Raw genomic sequence first — 21653 nt, 5'->3', positions numbered from 1 at the left:
AAGGTTTTCTCCATTTAGACAAGTATATTGGCAGAAGCAGACGTTAACCCTAGATTTTAACGTCTAAAATTAATCTGTATCTTTCCTCCTTCTTGAACACTTCAATGATTTAGGATTAACATACTGGGCAATAATAGTTTGTAAGTTTGGAGACATTTTGTTTTTAGATGTCTTTATTTTAATAATTCTCAATTAGAGGCAGGGAGTATCAAAATCTTCAGGAGACCTTTCCAAATATTACAAATGCATTGATAGTCAATTACGTGCATGGATATATCTCCTAGTTCTATCCATTGCGAGAGCCTATGCTCTGTCTGTCCACTGAGAGAGCATACAGCAATGACACCCCAGCAGCAAAAAGCACACCTACCCTCAGATCATTGCTTCTGGAAGCATCTCTAAAAGGAACTGGAGAGTTCCACATTTGTGTGCCTTCTTATACAAAACACTGAAGAGAACACAACATCACTTTCGTGGTGTTCATGTCAAAGATGTATATCCCAAATCTAATAATTAAGAAGCTTCAGACAACCCCCAAATGAAGGACATTTTACAAAATAACTGGCCTGCACTCTTCAGGAACACCAATCTCACAAAGCTTGAAAAGCTTATGTAATGAATGTACTGCATATACTAACAGCATGAAGGCAAAAAAACTTTGAGAATTCAGTGCTCTCATTGATTAAATCATCTTATAAAAGTAGCTCTAATATTTATTGCTGACAAGTACATATATGTAAACTATGTACACATATATGTATGTGTATATATATGTTTATAAATATTTCATTTTCTAAGTAAATTTACTTTCTGAAAACAAGGATGCTCTCTTCTGTCACTACAGTAAAATCAACAAAATCAAGAAAATTAATGTTGAAACAAAATTATCTAATCTAAGATTTGGGAACGTTTCTATAAAGGGCCAGACAATAAATATTTTAGCCTTTGTAGGACATACAATCCGTCACAACTACTCATTTTGCTCTTGTGGGCTGAAAGCAGCCACAGACAGTACACACACAAGTGGGCGTGGCTGGTGCCAATAAATCTTTATTTACAACAGGCAGCAGCCTGGTTTTGGCCACAGGCTGTAGTTTGCCAGCTCCTGACATAATCTATACTTTATTCAGATTTCATCTACTTTCCAATCATGTGCTTTACGATGTACTTTTATTTGCTATAGCACTGCATTTAGTTGTTGTGCACCTTTAGTTTCCTCTGAACTGGAACAGTTTTTCAAGCTTTCTTTGTTTTGTATCAGAAGACACATGAAAGTGGAAGTCCCTAGTTCCTTTTAGTGGAGATGCTTCTAGGAGCAATGACCTGAGGGCAGGTGTCATTGCTCTACTCTCAGGGGACAGAGCTTAGTCTCTTTCAGTGGACGGAATTAGGAGATATATCTATGTCCCTCTCTATCCATGCATCCATCCACCCACCCGTGCATCCACCCATCTTAAAACCCAGGAGTTTATGCAATATCTCTAGTTCAGTCCAACACCACAGGATTCAGTCTAATGCTTCCTCTTTTCTATAACTGTAACTCCTCCGACAGTGGGCAAACTGGATCCTATTATCTTCAATATACTTATTTGTTCAATCCTAGAATACACACAAAGTAGTTTTAGAACTGCTAACTTTTACTTTTGCAAAAAAGAAACCCACTAACTGGAGTTCAACATGTTTAAAGTTCTTTTGTCTTTAACCTCTGGACATATCTAAATAGCATGTTCGAAACCTACTTGAGTTACGTCCCTTGCCTTCAGGGCAGTTACGTTATTCATTTGAAATACAGACAGGGTCACTCCTCCCCACGCCTCCATCACCATTTATATTATTTCTTCCTTGAATATGTGAAACATTAACATAATTCCAAAAGTCAGAACCGTACAAAAGTGGCCCTAATTCCCCAATTTTTTCTATCCTTTCCATCTCATTCCTTCCCATACCCTGAAAACAAACAATTCCATTATTTTCCTTTCTCTCTCTCTCTCTCTCTCTCTCTCTCTCTCTCTCTCTCTCTCTCTCTCTCTGTGTATGTGTGTGTGTGTGTGTGTGTGTGTGTGTGTGTGTCCACTGAGGAGCAAATACAGGTATATTTTATTTCCTCTTCTCTTACACAAAAAAATAGCATACTCTGGGCATTTTTATGCACTTTGCTTTATTTTCCTTAACAACATAGCCTGAAAATCCCTCCACATCAGTGACTGTCATCATCCTCTATTACAGATACGTAGCGCTCCCTTACATGGATATACGAACATCTATTCATGTATAAGCAATTAGGTTGTTTCCAAATTCTTTACAATCAGAAACAATGCTGCAATAAATTAATGCTGCAATAAATAACCTAGTGTATGTCTGTGTATATTTATATTTATATTGTGGGAGTTGAATCTTCAGGGTAAATTCCTGAAGATTAGTTGCTGGGATAAAAAGTAAATGACTGTAGTCCTTAGATATTGCCAAATCCCCCTCTATAAGAACCATTCCAATGCGGATTCCCATCAGCAAAGCACGAGAACCAGTTTCCCCAGAGTTTCACAACAGAATGCAGTTAAAACTCTTAGTTTTTGCCAACTGGATGAGTTACCTCACTGTTTCTAATTTGCATTTCTCTTACCAATAAAGTTGAACATCTATTCATGTTTAAGGGCCACTTTTATAAATTTTTTGTGAATTGTGTTCACGTCCTGTGAATTGTGTATTCATGTCTTTTGTCACTTTTTTCTGTTTTCTTCCAATTCCCTCAATTTACATATTAGGAATATTACTAGTCCTTTCTGTTGTAAATATTTTCTCTCAGTTGTCAGACATCTGTTTGAGTTTATTTTTGGCCATGCAAATGTTTTATTTTTAGGTAGTCAAATTGATCATTCTTTTCTTTAATCTTTTCTTTAATCGGGGAGCCAGAGGCCCTTCCCTTGCCCAGGTTAAAGAGGAATTCATCCATCTTTTCTTCCAGTGCTGGCATCAAGATCTCCGATCTATCTGTACTTTATTCTTATGGACCTTTCTAGTTTTCCAATGGCTAACCAGTTTTCCCGGAACCATTTGGTAAAAAGTGTGCTTTTATCCCAGCGCTCTGCGATGCCACCTTTATCCTATAGTGCATCCCTGCATCTGTCTACTTCTCATCTCTGTTCCATTCCACTGGGCTGCCTGCTACTCATGCCCCAGTGCCTTGCCCTTAGTAACAGAGGCTCCGCGCTGGTTTAATGTCTGATAGGACAGTGATGTCCCCGCCCATGACCGCAGAGGACTCCCAGTTGTCAACTCTTGCTTGATTAGACTTAGTTTTAGATTTCACGATACATTTAGAGTTACATATTCCTGTTGCCTGTTGAACTGATTCCTGTGGTAAGAAGAATGGTCCAAAAGACATCCATATCCTAACCCCTGGAACCTGTGAACATGTTAGGTTACATGGTAAAGAGAAATTAAGAGAGCAGATATAATTAAGTTTGCTAATCAGCCTATTTTAAAATAGATTATCCTGATTTCCAGGTGGGACCAATGTAACCAACCACAGGGATCCTTAAAAGTGGAAGAGGGGGCAGAAAAGAGAACGAGAGAGAGAGTAGTAGTATGGGCTCAGCCCGATGCTGCTGGCTTTGAAGATGCAGGCAGAGGGCCACGAGCCAAGGAATGTAGGCGGCCTCTAGAAGCTGGAAAGGGAAAAGAGACAGACTGTCCCCGACAACCTCCAGAAAGAACGCAGCCCTGCTGACAGCTGATGTCAGCCCATGAGACTCATCTCAGGTTGCCGAACTACAGAACTGTAAGTGTATATCCCCCTGCTGCTTTAAGCCATCAAGTGTGTGGGAATTTGTTACCGCAGCAACAGGAAACCAATGCAACCTTTTCCACAAAAAATTCTTCTCTGTAATGATGCTCCTCGCCTTAAAGTCTACTTTTTGTAATATTACCTAAGCTGCGCCAGCCTTCTCTTAGTATTTGCATTGACGTATCTCTTCCCAACTTTTAACAACACAGGAAGACTGAAAGTTAAGCATCTCTCATAAATAGGAGTTTTTTCTTTTAACACTTTAGAAACGCCAGTTCATTGTCTTCTAGTTCACTGTTGCTTCTTTGAAGAGAAAGTCCCCCTCCCTGCACCCCCATGCTCCTAGTATTTTGCTTTTTGGTTTTCAGTAGTTTTACTATCATGTGTCAGGGTGTGGTTCTGTGTATTTATCCTGTGTGGGGTTTTCTGAATCTGTGGCCTGATTTCTTTTATCAGTTTTGGAAAATTCCTGGGCAGTACTTCAAGTATTATTCTCCTTCTTTATCCTCTCTCTCCTTCTTGGGTCCCAATTACTACAGGGTCTGTCTCTGTACTGTGTACCAGTGCCTTCTGTGCTTCAGCCTGAATAGTTTCTAGTACCCTCCAGTTGCAGTTTGACTAATGGTTTACTGCAGTTTATGCTTACAGGTACCTCGCGACCCCGAGCCTTTCGTGTTGACTGAAGCCCAGCACAGCGGACTGAAGAAAACCAAGCTGTACTCAAATGGTTTTCTGGATTTGGCCTGTTGACTTCCTACCCCAAGGAGCCTTAAAGTTTACCAGATGGATAAACAGCAGTGTGGTTTAGCCCTCGCAAGTCCTGTTTTTAGCACTCCAGCCCTGTGAAAATACCCGAGTCCCACGGGTTGCTCGGTTCTTAGCAGTGGCACCAGAATCGGCACACCCCCCAGGAAGAGGCTGCTGCAGATACAACCTCTTCAGGAGCCTCTCTGCTCTCAAACCTCAGCTCCTCATTCTCCAGCTCTCCAATGCCGTCAGACAGATTTGTATTTTATGCATCCCTCTTTCTGTAGTTCTTGGCACATTATGGGTCTGCCTGAAAGTACTTCAGCCAGGAGCAGAAATACACGTCCTTATCGCCATCTCCACCTCTCTTTTTACGTTATTTATTTAAGGAAACTCGGTTCTTTGTCCTGCTAAATTCCCCTCACTCTAGATTTGGCTGATTGCTCCTTAGTGGGGTGTTTAACTTGTTCATCCGATTCCCACATTTCATGTAAGTGAGCAGGTAAATCTGAAACCTTGATTAGATTCACATGCATTTTGTGGGGGCAGGGCTTGCCTTGACAAGAAAACTTACGGCTGATGCTACGTGTTTATGGCTCCGCACCAGGCCCACTGGTGCCACTGTTAGTGACGCTAAGCCTCCACGCACAGGTGGATCACTGCTCTTGATTCCAGGAAAGAGATGGAGAACTGGGAAAAGCAAAATGAAGAAGAAACAGTCCAAGGCCATGCTGCAGACAGGCTGGTCACAATGGGCAACCACAGCTCAATCTTCTTGGGGTCTTTTCAGGAACCAGGTAGAGCACGTACCCTGGAACTGTCTTCCTAGACAAGGAAGGGAGTGTTTACTCACCGTATCACGTGCCCAGCTGCTGAAGAGCTCACTCTCTTCCCCGGTTTGCAAGGGCAGCCCCTGTGGCAGTGTCACGGTAACCCTCACTGGATGCACAGCAAGGTGCTGCCTGCGTGCAGCGGGCAGTCTCGGTGGCAGCCAGAGCACGAGGATGGGCTGATTCTCACTCCGTGGTCTCAGCAGCCACGGATACTCGTTCCCTAGATGCCTTACTTATTTCACTAGGGGCGGCAAAGGACTGCTTTTCTATCTGTATTTTTAGGTGGAATTCTTCCATGAAGAAGTTCCCATCATTGGTCAGCTGGCTACTTTGCAGGTTCCATTTTATTACTTTGGAGATTGCTAGGGCATCAATTCATTGTTCTGAAAACTGATAACTAAGCGAGTGTACTTTCTTGTATATGATGAGGTTTTTCTAATATTATAATTATGACCTTGCGATTGAAAATAGAAACACATATACCTATTTTTCATGCTCAATTTGTCTCATGTTTAGCCAGTGGGAACTCCTTCAAATTATGGCGAGCGGGGGCTACTCTTCGTTGTGGTGCGCAGTCTTCTCATTGCGGTGGCTCCTCTTGTTGTGGAGCATGGGCTCGAGGTGCGCGGGCCTCAGTAGTTGTGGCTCACGGGCTCTAGAGAGCAGGCTCAGTAGCTGTGGTGCACAGGCTTAGCTGCTCAGTGGCGTGTGGGATCTTCCTGGACCAGGGCTTGAACCCAGGTCGCCTGCATTGGCAGGCAGATTCTTAACCACTGCGCCACCAGGGAAGCCCCAATCTACAATTATTGCCCCAGACCTAGTATTAACCATTTTGCAAATAAGTTCTTGTTCTATGTAGTTGAAAATGGAATTTAGAGACCACGACCTGGACATTAGTGGTTCTCATTGTTACTGGCTTATAATTCTTCTAGGCCTTTACAGATGGGCAGAGCTAGGAAATATTTACTGTTTAGAAAGAAAAATAAACCATATGAGGTTGTTGAGTCAAATTTAAGATTAGCTTCTAACATTAAATTATGTAATTTCCAATTGGTTTTATCCTATAATATACTTTTAATAATAATGGTAATTATTATCAAATAACGATTAACAAAATCGTTTTTGAAATTAACCATGAAACCATATTCAGTAGTTTGAGATTTTTTTGTCCTTTGTATGTATCCCATTGATAATGTAAAACAAAATACTATGAAATACTACGAGTCGCCTGAAATAATTTTTCCTCTATGCTCGACTGTCCTCCCCTTCCATTTTAGGGAACCATTTTTATTAGTTTTTGGTTTATCCTTCAATGGCTTCTGCTTGAAATACAGGTAAATATGCATGTATGCACAGTTGTATATCCATTCACCCTTTCTTACCCTCAAAATAACAGTATAAACCCCCGCTGCTTTGTGTTTTCACTTGAGATCACCTTTAGTGCACCGAGATCGTCACTCATTCATGCATGCGTGCATTCTACAGCTGCATGGCGTCACCATACTGTACACTACTGTTTACTCAACTAGTCTCCTATTAATGAACATTTGGGTTGATTCCAATCTATTAAAACTAAGACCCGTGGATACAATTTGTCCTTAAACCTAGAAGTTCAAAGACTAGCAAACTAGCATTGTTACTTTCTAGCTATTGATCCTCTGACTTCTTGAATTTCCATTTCCTCAACTGTAAAACAAGCAGTTTTAACAACATGACTTATATCAAGGTTAAATAAAACATTAATTTAACAGGTATTTCCATAAATGTTAACAATAGCTGAAATAGCCAGTAAAGTCTATTTAAAATGAGTGAAAAACATGACTCATATAATTACCACTATATAGGTCATTTCTATTTAATTAAGAAATTTGTAATTTAAAAGAGACAATGACAAATTAGAACACATCCACAGGAAGACAGGATAGTGAAACTTCTAGAAACTACCTTCGAAAAAACAGTTGAAAAATTCAATTAAATATTTATTGAACAAATGCAGAATAAATGAACTGGGGGTGGTTTTAACCTGAAGATACAATAAACAACTTCAAATATCATTCAGAGGGCTGTCACACAAAACATGAAAGACTTGTTCAGTATTTCTCCAAAGGGCAGAACTTGACCCAAGGGCCAGACGTAAGCAGCCAAAAGGCTGCGGACAGCTGTACAGAGTGTGTCACTTAATCGCTTCTTTCCCAAACAATGCATTCCACACTTACACTTCCCTTCTTCTGAAAGGAAATATTACAACTTAATACTTCTCATGAATGTCTTTGACAAGTTGCATTTTCATGGCAAGCCCTCCACTGCCAGCAATGGATGTACTCACACTCTTAGAAAAAAATCTGAAGTTAACAAGCTGGTTTACTAGGGAGATGGCCTTTGTTCCTCAGCTCTATCTCAGCATTTTATATTTGTGATTCTCAGGAGGGGAGAGAAAAAGAGCATATTCTCCAAAGGGGGTGAATTAGAGTCCCCAGCACTTCAGATCCTGCCCCTGGGGACAGTCCTTCTCAAACCCCAGACGCATCACTGCAACTGTCAACCTGTGGTAGAGATGGGAGTGTGCTGTGTGCTGGGGCAGAAGAAGACAGCTGACAACCACTGTTCTACACGAAGCAGGAGAGCTGTATTTCACGAGTCACTAGGAAATATAAACTGACTGCCTAATACTGACGGGCTCCATCCAAACTGTCAAATATTACAAAATGAGAATTGTTTCAACGACCATTCAGCATGTTTAAGGACAAAATATATATAATATATTTTATATTATATACGTATTTTATCACATACTCAGTAAGGAATGCTGAGGTGCTTAATCCATCCAATAAAATTGAAAATAAGAATTTTACATTTTTCTGTCAGTATTCAGGATGCTGAAGGTGGATCTTGAACTCAGAATGATAAGTCAGTTTTCGAGGAAAGCCACATAATCGGTGAGTCTGGCTAACTGCTGTTCATTGGGGATGGGTGGAACGGGGGCAGGCTCTGCGCGTTGGAGACAGAAACACACTCAAGTCAGACACCAGGGTCACAAATCTTTGGTACTGCCACCCCCGCCCTCCAATGTCTTTAATGTAACAATACGGAAACTTTCTTAGCTTTGCCTTGATCTTGGACATTTAAAAAAAACAAGCCAAGAAGCATCAATTTTTATGAGTAGTTTTCCCAACCTGGGAGTAAAGGCATGTCTGGCTTTGCTGTTACTGAAGTTTTCCATGCGAAGGTTAAAAATACTTTTAACAGGTAATCCGTCTACCAAGGGAACATAGCCCTTCTTGGAAAGACCCTCCCCACATGACATTTACTTCCATAGTCACCTAGTGCTAGCCACATGCCAGGCACTCCTCTAGACTACTCAACTGTCAGTGAACAAAAAACCCACAAAGGACCCCATCCCCCAAAAGTTTACTTCTAACTTTTAAGCTACTAAGTGTCAGCCTGGGGCTGCGTCTGTGTCAATGCTGGTGAGATGCTCGATCACACCTCCCCTACAGGACACCCTGCGGCCAGGCCAGAGGGGATCACTACCTCCAGGTAAGCTACAGAGGGGAGTCCACACATTCACGGTTGTAACCAGATGTACTATTATAAATACCAAGTTAGGATTTCATCCCCTTGTTTATAAGATTAGAGCTAAGAAAAATAAATACTACAACAGCAAACAAGAAAAACGATGAAACAATTTTTAAATGAGCATATGAAAATACATACCTGAAAAGGGAATAAACCTGTTAAAGGAAACATCCAGGGCCCCTGCAACTAAATAAAATGTAGAGCCCAATTTACAGAAGTCATTGTAAAGAACCTTCACATAGAACATGTCATTTTTTTTTTTTTTTTTTTTTTTTTGCGGGACGCGGGCCTCTCACTGCTGTGGCCTCTCCCGCTGTGGAGCACAGGCTCCGGACGCGCAGGCTCAGCAGCCATGGCTCACGGGCCCAGCTGCTCCGCGGCATGTGGGATCTTCCCAGACCGGGGCACGAACCCGTGTCTCCTGCATCGGCAGGCGGACCCTCAACCACTGCGCCACCAGGGAAGCCCAGAACATGTCATTTTTAATGCAGTGGCGTTCAGACAGAGACAGATACGCTCTATTTTCTTGCATTGCTTTTTTACTGCAGCAGTCTTCTCTCCCCATCTAGACTGACAGGACGCCCTCGCATCACTCCTCTGCACCCTCGCAGGTCCGAGCACATGGAGATCTGTGCACCACTTTACTGTGGGGTCAACAATGTCTAACAACAGGGGTTCAGAGCAGACGGAAGGAACTCTGGGATGAGGCAGATCAGAAGGTTTATGGATGTGGGCACTGAGGCCAGCTCTAAGGACAGGGCAGGAAAGGCCACTCCTGGTAAGCAGGAGGGAGTGGAGCTTTCTTGCAGGAAGGAACGTGGCTCATTTCAGAGAGGAAGGCCGAGGGACCAGGAATTCAGGTGGAGACAATGAGGACAGGCCAAATCATTTAAGGCCTGTAAAGGCCAGAGACCTTAATTTTGTGAACGTTAAAGCCACTGAATATCTTGTTTAGGAGAAGAGTCTATGTGTCTACAGCATGAGGAGAAAAGGGGAATTTCTGAATATTTTAAATATCTTTTTAAAAGGCAATAGTTTAGATATTAAGAATAAGCAGTTAGAAATGGCCCCATAAATAAAAGAACGAGAGATTAATACTTATTAAAAATTAAGCTGTAATAAAGATTATGAAACACTCACATAAAATAGTTTATGTATGAAATACATTAAAAAAATTAAGGTAAAACCAGGTGACTTTTTTTTTTTTTTTTGCAGTGTGCGGGCCTTTCACTGTTGTGGCCTCTCCCATTGAGGAGCACAGGCTCCGGACACGCAGGCTCAGCGGCCATGGCTCACGGTCCCAGCCGCTCCGCAGCACGTGGGATCTTCCTGGACCGGGGCATAAACCTGTGTCCCCTTCATCGGCAGGTGGACTCTCAACCACTGCGCCACCAGCGAAGCCCCAGGTGACCTTTAAGATCCTTTCTACCCTAAGTGTCCATCCTATACCTGAACTTAACATGAGTTACTCTCATTTTGTTAGTATAGCAGAATTTTATATCAAATTATTCAAATTCAATGCCTGAAAAACTTCAGTGATCTTACAAGAGCTCAGTGCTGCAAGACGGACGAAGAGCTCCACCTACCTGGCTTTCTGGGCATGACCATCCTCGTGGCGGAGTCGGCCTGCCATCCTTGTTCTAGGATACCTAAAAATGTGTATTTAACACAGAAATGAATTAAAAAAACCAAAAACTTTTCATTTACAAGATTCACAATCTGTCAATGACACTACTTGTACGGGAGACCTGACGTGTGTAGATTAACCTGTAATGTGTATTTTTAACTAGAAGCGTATACTAGAGACAGCATTCTCATGGGAACTTATTTTTGAAATATTTCTGAAACATCTATGATTTTATTCTATCAGGCTGCTATAATCACTAACAGATGATCAGTTTTCTATAATATATATATATATTATAGTATTAACCTGATCAAACCTTATTAAAGACAGACATAAGGAAGACTTATTTAGTATCTTCTATAATCATTACATCAGTAATAACAAAGACGATGGTGACAATAAAAACAACAGCATACATACACAACACAGAAGGCTGGCCACTAGGTACTGTCCTAGGTGCTCTTACAGGGATCACTTTACGTAATCACCACAACAGCTCTGTAAGGGGACACAGCACCATAATTGAACAGACGTGGAAAAGGAAGTTTAGAGAATTCCAGTAAATTGCCTTAGGTCACGTAGCTAGCACGGGGAAGGGTACCAGGATTCACACTCAGTCAGTTAAGAGTATGGACTCTGGGATATACTATTTATTAGATAATAAATTATGGATCAATTTCAAAATAGTCAAAACAAATAAATGTTTGTATTAGTAAGTAACAGTATGATTTACTGTAAGAACGTTCATTAACCTGCCGTCTATGCGTCTAGAACTGTGCTAGGCCTTGGAAATTTATAACCTGTGGTGCTTAGTGGAGCTCGTATTTTGACTGGAGAATCCATCATCGTAAAACAACGCCACAAGGCACATGCAGTATTAATATTCTACAGCAACCTAGCAAGGGGAGGGGACAGTTTGGGCATGACCTGAAAAATGAAAATGCAAAAGCACATCTGGAAACCAGTGGCCAAGAGTGGGGTGCAAGCACCTAGGTTACTGTTAAGAAATGGTGAGGGAAAAGTTGGGCTGAACAGGGATACTGGGATGAGACCGCCTTCACCACGGAAGGGTGAAACAGGGATTTCTAAATGCGAGTTCCAGACCAACTAAAACTTCCTTCCCTGAGAAAACCCACCAACCAAACCCCCACCTCGTGCTGATTTTCAAAGGAAGAGAAATAATTTAAAGACGTTACAGAGTTTCAGCTCAGAATTATGAGTGTCATGTTACCCACCTGGCATGTTTAGAAGCAAATGATGTGCACATGCTTTACTTTCTTGCATCTCACATTTTCTACCACTTGTAACAACTATGCTGTAACCTGGGGCTCAGATGTGGGAATGTTATCGAATGCTTGACTCTGTACCCCCATTCGCTACCTTTTTCTTCCAGTAACTCACTGTTCTCACCACCTTCTTTTCCCTCCCACTCTTAGTCAACAGCAGCTCTAATTTTTCCTTCCTGGGCATCAACTTGGAGAGCTCCCTATCACTTAGTAGGGCTTAGGAGTTGATCAAAGGTCTTAGAGATAAAAGTAGAAAATATTCAGGGGTCAGACCATGGGTACCATGATAAGAAATAGCTACAGGAACATTAAAGAGGTTCCGTAAGGGAAGAGCTAGAATAATCACATGCAACAAGGGTACATCTCAAAGACACAGTCAAATGTTAATTTCATAAAAATGGCAAAGTATTCCTTTACAAAGCTCCTGTTCTAAGACATCTCTAACTGCTGCCTGTCTTTGGCAAAAAGTGCTTTAGTAAACACAAACCCGAAATTTCTCATCCACACGCAGAAGTCAAAAAAACTCTATGAGCCAAAAAGTCTTCTTTAACCGCCATGGTGGCGAAATCTGATGCGAACCCCCAAGCCTTTTCTGTACACTCGTCCCTGACGCCACCTGCGTGCGGGTCTGCACTCTGTGCTGCCGGCAGAACCACGACTGGGCTTGGCCACGTGCTGCTGGCTGCTACGGTTTGTGCAGTGCAGGTCTGCCAGCACCTTTCTAAAGAACACACACAACCTGAACTCCAAAACACATCCTGTTCCAATGGTTTCAGATAAGGGACCGTGGACCTGTAATTTACACTTCCGTTTTCCCTGAAAGTAAAAAGTAAGCCCCAAATACCTTTCACAGCCTCTTCCACGGGAAGTCCAACAAAGGCTGCGAAATCGTCGGCGATGATGGAGGTATATGCCTGAGAGACCAGGGCGAAGGCTCGCCTCCGGGTGGCATCTATTGTGGGAGGGGAGGTTTGGCAAACAGTGAACCACAAGAGCTGGCATTTTTTGAAACACACAATTAAATTATTACATCACTGTCCTTGTCCAAGTTTGATAAGCAAGACTACAGCAACCTAAATTTGTGTTTACAGGTACAGCTGTAGGCGCCTAACATGTAAGAGGGGCTCAAACATTGCTGAATAAACACATGCACTTCCTCTTAGGTCAAAAAATCTCAGGTGACAATAAAAATTACAAAGATGGAAAAAAGTTAATATACACAAGACTCCAGCTCTAAGAAAATTTCATTTAAATTTGGGATGTACTGGGGATGTATATTTCAAAATTTTTCTTTTATCTCACTTATAAAAACTAGAAAGAATGGAGCAGAAATTACCTAGTCCCATAATTAGTTGTCCTTTCTCATCAGGGCCTCTGCTATAGGACCACACCTGGGAGTTGCAGAGCAAACCTTGTAACTAGAGCACCTTCCTAACTTTCAAGTCTACTCTGAACTCTTGACGTCATTCAGGTGCAAATCCTGAATGACTGAGCCTCACAGAAAGGGGCTGCAAGCAATTCCAGCAACAAAACCTCCTCCCTGGAGACCACATGTGGGATTTCCGCCCCCCAGGCTTAAATTTCCACATTAAATAATTCAGGAATGAAGCAGAGACAATAACCAAATGGTAGAAAGTGGAGCCCACTGCTCCTTGAGTAACACAAAGCATCCTCCACCTGCCTTCAACATGCTTAGCAAGTGTTCTGGATTTTACTTGCCACACTTAATAGGCAGGTATACACGTACAAGATAGCCCTGCAACATAAGAAAGTCCGCTCTCCACTCCTGGGACACCGCCTAACAGCCACATCAATCCCCGTAGACACTCTGCTCCAAAGTGGCCTGCTGGCTCTCAGAGAGGAGCCTTACACCTTCTCATCCGTGCGGCGCTGGGTGTATGCTGCTGTGTGGTCTGAACAGCCCTCCTCTCTTCTAGTCCCAGGTCTGTTTATAAACTCTCCCTGTGGCACTGGAGTCACTGCAATCTCCACCCTTCTCTGAACTCACAGTAACGTTTACTTATTGAACAAGCAATCTTTTACCACCTATGGTGTACACTGCACCCCTCCTCACCCCATCGTCTCAATTATATCCGGAACTTCTCTGCAGGAGGGCTTTTATATCTTTATATCCCCTGAGGGGCCCAGCATCTCTAAGGAAGTATGTGCTGTACACAGGCTTGTGGAAGGTCTCACCAGGACCCAAGGGGGCCCGACCCCAGCCCTAGGCTTTGTGCTCCCATCTGCCTGAAAAATCGCGGGCAGTCAATCACCTTGTGTCATTTCTCACTAAGGCTGACACCCTCCCCAGCTTTCAGTGAGCCACTGTTTGCTCCTCTTCCAATTCCTTCCTTCTTGCTACCAACTCTCAGCAAACGACCTTAAATCAGACTTCTAATACAGCTTAGAGATGAAGGAACTTTTTCCGTTCAAGGCTACAGACATTCAGTGGAAAAGAACCGAGAGCAACAATGAAAGAGGAAAATACAAGGGTGCACCGAAAACTACATTCATTTGGCAAGCTTACCATATTGTAAAAACATTCACTTTAGTTCAAGTACTCTGGTCAGATTCTCAGATTTGAAAAAGATGGGGAACAGAACAAGAATAGAATGTGAATGAAAGAGAAAAACAGAATGGAGAGAAGAGAAACATACAAGGCGAGGCACAGCAGACTGACAAGGAGAGCAGAAATCAAGGCTAAGTGATCCAGGGCACCAGTGAGACACTCAGGCGGCTTTTAACCTCTCAGCGCGAATGAATCTGACATCTGCATTCTCACCAGTCACTATGTGGCCCGGGAGATCTATGAGACGTGTAACCTCAGGAGGGCACGCGTTACAACGACAAGCTGGAAGGTGGCATCAGTTGAGCTCGCACCTAATACTGCTGGCAATTCATCCTGGGACAGTCCTGGGGAGACCCTAAGAGAATGCTCATTCTTTTGTTCAACGAATACTTAAATGTGCCTCTTATCTACCGGGAACTGCCAACTGCCGGCACTGGAGACACAAGGGAAGGTGAGCTTGCTGTCCTTCCCAACCCATCTCTGCCCTTAAATTCCAGGGCGGCGGCCACCCAGGCCTGTGGCACCTGGGCTCCCTTACTCCGTGAATGGGATTCTGCAGGGCAGGGAGTGTATTTCCTCGGCCCCTCCCTGTCTCGCTCTGGCTAAAGCTCTGTATCCCCGCTCCTCAGGGCTTATGCAACGCGGTTAAGGCTGCCTCCAGTGCGGAGATCCAAAGCTGCCCCCACTGCGCCGGCGCAGCAGTGACCCCACACGCCTCCCTCCCACTGCTGCCAGCTCCGTGCCCCTGCTCACTTCCCCCACGCTGAAAGGAAGCGGCTCCTGTTTCCTCACTCACACTGCTCTGCTTCACCACGCCAAGAACCGGGTGCACCTCGGAAGCAACCTTCCCCTCCTGCCCCTGAAAAGCTGACATGTCCTGCCAGAGTGATGAGCGATTCTCAAGAACTTCTGCTCACTGATTCCTCCAGAGCAGAAGGGCGGACAGTGAGGGCAGGTAGTGGCCAGAGAAACAAGGTAACAAGAAGTGAGGGTATAACAACATATAAGAGGGGGAACCAAGAGACTGGAAGCAAACGCTGGGGGTGGGAGAATGGAAAGAGAGAAGCACGGGGGAGTTTTGTTGCAGGATCAGTGCTATGTCACACCAGACTTGCAATCTTTCAGCGTGATTAAAAGAAGTTTGAGCATCTGCGTACTGAATTGATTAATCACAAATCCAGAAGCTGGAGACAACCCCATCAAATGCTGAGGTCCACAGAGTCCAAAGCAGTCTCTACTTTCAAACATGCGGGCTTGAAATCTTATCCAACTCATGACCTGGACTTATTAGAATATTACATTTCATTTCAGTAGCAAAAAAAACACCTCTTACTGACAAGTAACTTCACTTCTAGAATTAAATTAATAGACAGTGAGGTCCTCAGCTGCCGACATAAACTCAAGCAACGTGAAATCAAAGCATGATTACAGCAAATCTAAAAAAGACTTCTGAAAACCCTACTCACTTAGCAGAGCGTACCTATTTTCACACACATCATCGACTTACTTCAACACCCTGGCACCTTAGGGGAACAGGTCTAGTCTGATTTAATTCTGAGCCACAAAGAAACACTACCTCTAAGTGCCTCCATGATTGGCTGGACCGTCTCAGACCACGGGTGAGCGCTGATGGTGGTATAGATCCCGGGGAAATCTCTCTGCCAGATTCTTTGTCCTACCGACCAAATTCCCCCAAGTTCAGAATTTGCCTGCAATAAATATCATTGCCTCATTTGAAGATATTCACTCTGCACATATACCAACAAACGTATCTTAAAACATAATTCAACATTTCTTTTAAGAGGTGTAATTACTTTTTCAGCCCAACCACTATCAAAAAGGTTTTCAAATGTTTTGAACAGTACTGTAGAATTTATTTGCACGTTTTATTATAACAGAAAATTAAGGCATGGGAAATTAGTCCAACAATATTTCACAAATAAGTTTAGGAATTAGTTATCTGAAACATTGTTTTTTGAAGATTTACATTTATTTACATTTCATATATACTTATGTATAGTATACAGAACATGTACTAATCCACATATACATGTACATAAAATACATACACCTATTCTTAGGGCAAAAATAGTAGCAAAATGGCTAATAATATAGACTCCCAATCTAAGATGTCATAAAATGTAGCCTAAGGATAAAGTTCCCACTAATATCACTGAAATATCATCTCATTTACAGCTTTATTTTAAACCAGTAAAGCTGGAGGAACATTCCAAACTTACTTAATAGAATGTGGAGGAAAGAAAGAGAGTATAAATGCTAATCTGATCTGCTGCTGAATATCAATAATGAACAAAGGAATTTAGGTGAATTCTTATTAATGCTCTGTGAATGTACAAAAAATTCACTTCACATTTATGCTAGACACAGTGAATCACCTGAAATTAAAAATTTACTTCATTCCATCTTGGAAGAAACTTTTAAGTGAGTTCATCTATTCTCACGCGAAAAACAAGAAATCCAAAATCCTAATTAGCAAAAATCTTAATGCTCTGAATAATTATTATTTTTAGAGTGTTCTTGTAAATAATACTAGTTGCAAAATAAATACCATTATAGGAAACTGCACAGATCAGTTAAAAAAAAAACCTAACAAACAAAAACCAAACTTTTACCTAAACTGACCCAGTTGTTTATTGCGTAAATTGACACTTTGCTACAAAGTGTCTTAAGAAACCTGATCGGCAGGAGCTGAGCACAGATTTCTGTACCACCCAAGGGAAATTACAATTTCTGATGAGAAGAATTTGTAGATCTATTCTTAAACTTTAATACCAGTTTAATAACTATTTCTGTGATCCACATGAAAAAGAAAACAGAAACTTTTAAGAGATCGCTTTTTAAATGAATGTCATTACTATATTAAAGTAATAAGGTATATTGAAGACTACTTACAGATTTTATAGCAGGTGGTATTCTTTTCCAAAGATATCTTGCATTATTCCTAATTTACACCCCCCCAAGAAAGAATAAGCAATTTAAAAAAATCACCTCCGTAAATGTTTAGAATTCTAGATCCCAGAAGTATACTTTAAAATACTCTATAAAATACAGAGCGAAATTCATATAATGAGTTTATCCAGGGGAAGTAACAGTGGTTTTCCAGATAAAAGACATGAAATATTTTTACCAAAGTAATGTTTTACCATTTTTAGTGCATTTTTAAATTAATAATACAGATCTTAAATTGAGGCAACACCACAAAGCCTTAAATAGAACTGCCTAAATAATTTATTCATATATAAAATAAACAAATTCATACACTTTCAGGGTCCTGGCATTCCCTGACAATATACACAGTGCACGATGCTTTTCTCCTTATCATGACCCCTCGTCCTACTAGTGGATATAGAGCCACCAAAACTTCAAGGTAGTTCTTTTTTTTTTTAAAGAGTTCGCAAGCTTGAATGACATCAAGCATATGACATAATGAAAATCTCAGTTTAGTTTAAAAGGTATGAAATGAAAAGGTTTAGAAGAATTTAAAACAAAATTTAACAGTAACCATCAGTGGGTTACAGAACTACAAGGGACTCTTTTTGCACAACTATACTTTCTGACTTTTCTTCAATGAACGTGCATTAGGAATAATTAAAAAACAAAAACCTTTCAAGAACTGTCATACATGTTAGTAACAAATTCCTCTTAGTCGTCTCAATCTTCCCTTTCAGTTTCTCTCAGTCTCAATAGAGACTGGGAAGTTAAGTAAACAGTTTAAGTCAACAGTAAAGTAAACTTTAGATGTGAAGTTAAGTAAACAGAGGTCATAAAAGACAGAGGTTTTATAACAAGAGAATAAAGAAAAGATCAATAGATTTAAAGGAATTTACTGACAATGCAGTTTCTCGTAACAAACTGGAATGTTTTTTACAAGGTATATGTAAAACAGGCGTATTTAAAAATAACTCAGACTAATCATAATTTCTTGTCATGATTCAATATACGAAATAAACATACTAAGTATTACACTAAAAAGTATAGCTCCTTGTGCCTACGCTTTAGTGTTGGTACTTCAAGGCAAGAATAACTGCTTGAGGAAAACGCTTCTCTTAGCTTTAGGTAAAAGGTACTTACATGTCATTATAAAGCAGATATAAAGCTAGAAGCTGACCATACACTGGGGGTGTAGGAATTCCTCCTGGAGCCTGTAAGACCAAAAAACAAAAGGAAAAAAACCTCATTTATTCTTATATTCTTATATAAGAATTCTTATATTCTTATAAGTGTTTTCTTAACTCATCTAAAGAGTAAGTATATTCTATAGTACTTACAGATGGAGAGACAGCTTAGAGGAGTATCGCACACTAAAAAGCCAGAGTATTAAGTTTAGATCTGTCATCAGATGTGACTTCTCCCCCTCTGGGCCTCTGTGTCTTCATACACACAAGAGTATTTAAATGGGATCCCTTTCCCAGTTCTCAAATTCTTATTTAAATAGCCTCACTATTATAGGAAGTATTTCCAACAGATTCCTAAAGCAATATGATTCTGCCCATTATACCGAATATGTTAAATAGCTACATAAATGAGTAATAAAGAGAAAAACATCACAGCTGAGTTACAAAGACACTACTCCCCTCATTCAATTTTAATTCATTCAGGAGACATCTACTAAGCGTCTGTTAGTGAGCGGCTGCTTCTTCGCAGTTCCCTCCTTTGGTTAATTAGCTTTTTAGACCAATGCTATAAATGTCTTTAAGGGCCTTTCTAAGAAAAAAAAAACAAACCCTTAATTACTTTAGTAGTTGCATGATATAACCTTCACCTGCCCTACTGAAAACAAACGGTAAGCTTCAGTGATCACAGGAGACTAAGGGCTTTCCGAATTAATAAAAGGTTACAAGTTACATCTTCTTGGTCTGTGTGTAGGCCTGCACAAACGTCTTTAATAATATACATATTCTCCACCTCTCCCCACAATGGGGAGGAAAGAGATTTAGTTTAATACGAGAAGCATAAAGGATGTTAGGAGCAAAGATGCACAGCGTTTTCGGGCTCACTAGCTGAAGACAAACAACAGAAAGCTCCGAGCGAGTTGGGGGAGGCCAGGCCTGGATGCTTAGCCTTCGGAGCAGGCCCCGGCGGCCCGGACTCCACACGCCCAGCTCCCGCGCCCGCAAGGGGCCGGCCCCAAGCCCCGTGGGCCCCAGGCCCCGTTACCCTGGAGACCGGCGCGGTCCGAAGCCACGAGCGACCCCACGAGGAGAATGGCTACCTCGAGCTCCTGGTTCTCGCACTGATCCAGCAACTTTCTGAAACTAAAGGAACTTTCCGCCATCACCGCCACTGGCATTTTCCCGGCCGGTCCCGCCACCGAACCTCCCCGCCGAGCCGGACCTCAGACTGTCCCTCGGGGCGGCGCGCCCGCGATGACGTAAAAGCCGACGATGCCGCCGAGCGCCCATGCGCAGGCGCCTCGTTGGTTCCGCCGCGTCAGCAGACATCCCTGAGGTCGGGAGGGTATGCCACCGCTCTGGCCGGCGCTCTTGGTGCTCTGGAGGACTGGCCCGGCCTCCAAGGCAGCCAGTCGCTTTAAGAGCGTGCAGCCGAAGTCGGGATGGGAGGGGTTTAGTGCATATTTGAGGACGATTAGACGTCTTTGCTTTGAGGCCAGGCAAATTTAAACGTTCAAAACCTAACTTTTGGTTCCTCCCGCACCTACTCCTTCAGCAGCCCTGCCACATCGGTGAAGGCGCTGCGGTGCCCTGCGGGGCTCCCCTTCAGCGACCTCACGTCCCCACCTCCGAGGGAAGCTGCGCTGGCCTGGACCTCCAGCACCGCCTGAACTGCAACGTTATCCTGACTTCCACTCCTGCCTCCCTCCAGGCTACTCCCCACACAGCCACCGCAGCCGAAACGATGCTTTCGGAAACATAAATCAGATCTTGTTGCTCTGATGAAAATGATAGCATAACAACAAATTCCTAAAATCCAGTCTTTCACATTGCTTGCAAAGGGCTTCAAGATCTAATTCCCAGATCCCCTCTGACTCGCTCTGGCCATCCTGGCCTCCTTAGTTTTCTGCCCGGTGCTTACCGTTAGCGAACATTATGTTGTGAATTATTTATTTACATCTTTGTTTTGCTGCCCTTGGCTACACAGCCAAGGAAGTGACTTCCATTTGTCCCGTGTTGCAGGGCTGGCTACACTATTTGTGGGCCCAGAGGCAATTGAAAACGCAGGTCCCTTGTTCAAAAAACAGGGGAAAGTACAATTAAAGCTATGTAATATAAAGCTTTTCCCTTTATTCGCAGTGTGTCTCTCAGACTTTCACATCATTTCAAAAACTGCTATTTAATATCCTAAGTAAAGAAAAAGTAATACAATTTTAAATTATTAGCATGAATTTTACCATCCGTCTTTATGCAAAGCCCGTTAAATTTTATTTTATTTTAATTAAGTTGTTATTGAAGCATACTTGATTTACAATGTTGTGTTAGTTTCTGGTGTACAGCAAAGTGATTCAGTTCTATATATGTGTATACATATTCTTTTTCATATTCTTTTCCATTATAGTTTATCACAGGATATTGACTATAATTCCCTGTGCTATACAGTAAGACCTTGTTGTTTATCCATTCTATGTAGAATAGTTTGCATCTGCTAATCTCAAACTCCCAATCCATCCATTGGGAAGCCAGTTTTAAAAGCAAATATAAGTGCATTTAACTGATATGTGGAATCACAGAAATCACACAATTTGTATTTCATAGCTCGTACATGTGTGTGTATTTTATCCTTATCAGAATCATGGGAATGCTTCACAAAATGAACTCAACTGTTTTTACCACACTTTGTTTTTTGCAGAAGCCCTACCAGCACTCCCTACCTTAGTTAGGGTTATGGATGTGTGAGGGAGGACTGAAAGCAAAAGGAACTATGGGTTGCTCTATCTTGCCCTTCACTGTTACGTTATTGTTTTCAAAACAAAGGAATATTTAGCATCATACAAGGAAGTAACACAAGTAAGAAAGAATATGATCAGGTTCCTTGATTATTCATGTTTCTTAGGACACAGTTGTCTACATTATGCATTTGAAGCCAGTTCAGGTTCTACGGGGAAAATGTGGCCTTTCAGGGATGTCAGCACCCAACGTACTCTATTGAAGACATAACACAGTTGCCTTGCACTCATGTTGAGTCTTGGGTGGGTGAATTCCCACCATTGGGGATCCACTGAGAATTCTAGATTCATGGGATATTTTAAACACGC

General features: G+C 41.9%; 1 protein-coding gene across 1 annotated transcript; it reads right to left on the bottom strand.

Annotated features, from left to right (window-relative positions):
- Positions 1 to 6448: 6448 nt before the first annotated feature.
- Positions 6449 to 19791, bottom strand: COPS8 (COP9 signalosome subunit 8). The gene is made up of 8 exons (XM_079924337.1): positions 19656 to 19791; positions 18515 to 18585; positions 17336 to 17384; positions 15999 to 16131; positions 12698 to 12805; positions 10527 to 10589; positions 9079 to 9126; positions 6449 to 8352 (listed from the first exon to the last, which is right to left on the bottom strand). The coding sequence occupies exons 1-8, from the start codon at positions 19731 to 19733 to the stop codon at positions 8273 to 8275; spliced, it is 630 nt and encodes a 209-aa protein (XP_079780463.1). The 5' UTR covers positions 19734 to 19791; the 3' UTR covers positions 6449 to 8272.
- Positions 19792 to 21653: the final 1862 nt, after the last annotated feature.

Source organism: Stenella coeruleoalba (genome assembly GCF_951394435.1).
Source record: "Stenella coeruleoalba genome assembly, chromosome: 6".
NCBI lineage: Eukaryota > Metazoa > Chordata > Mammalia > Artiodactyla > Delphinidae > Stenella > Stenella coeruleoalba.
This window is presented reverse-complemented; position numbering and strand designations above follow the sequence as displayed.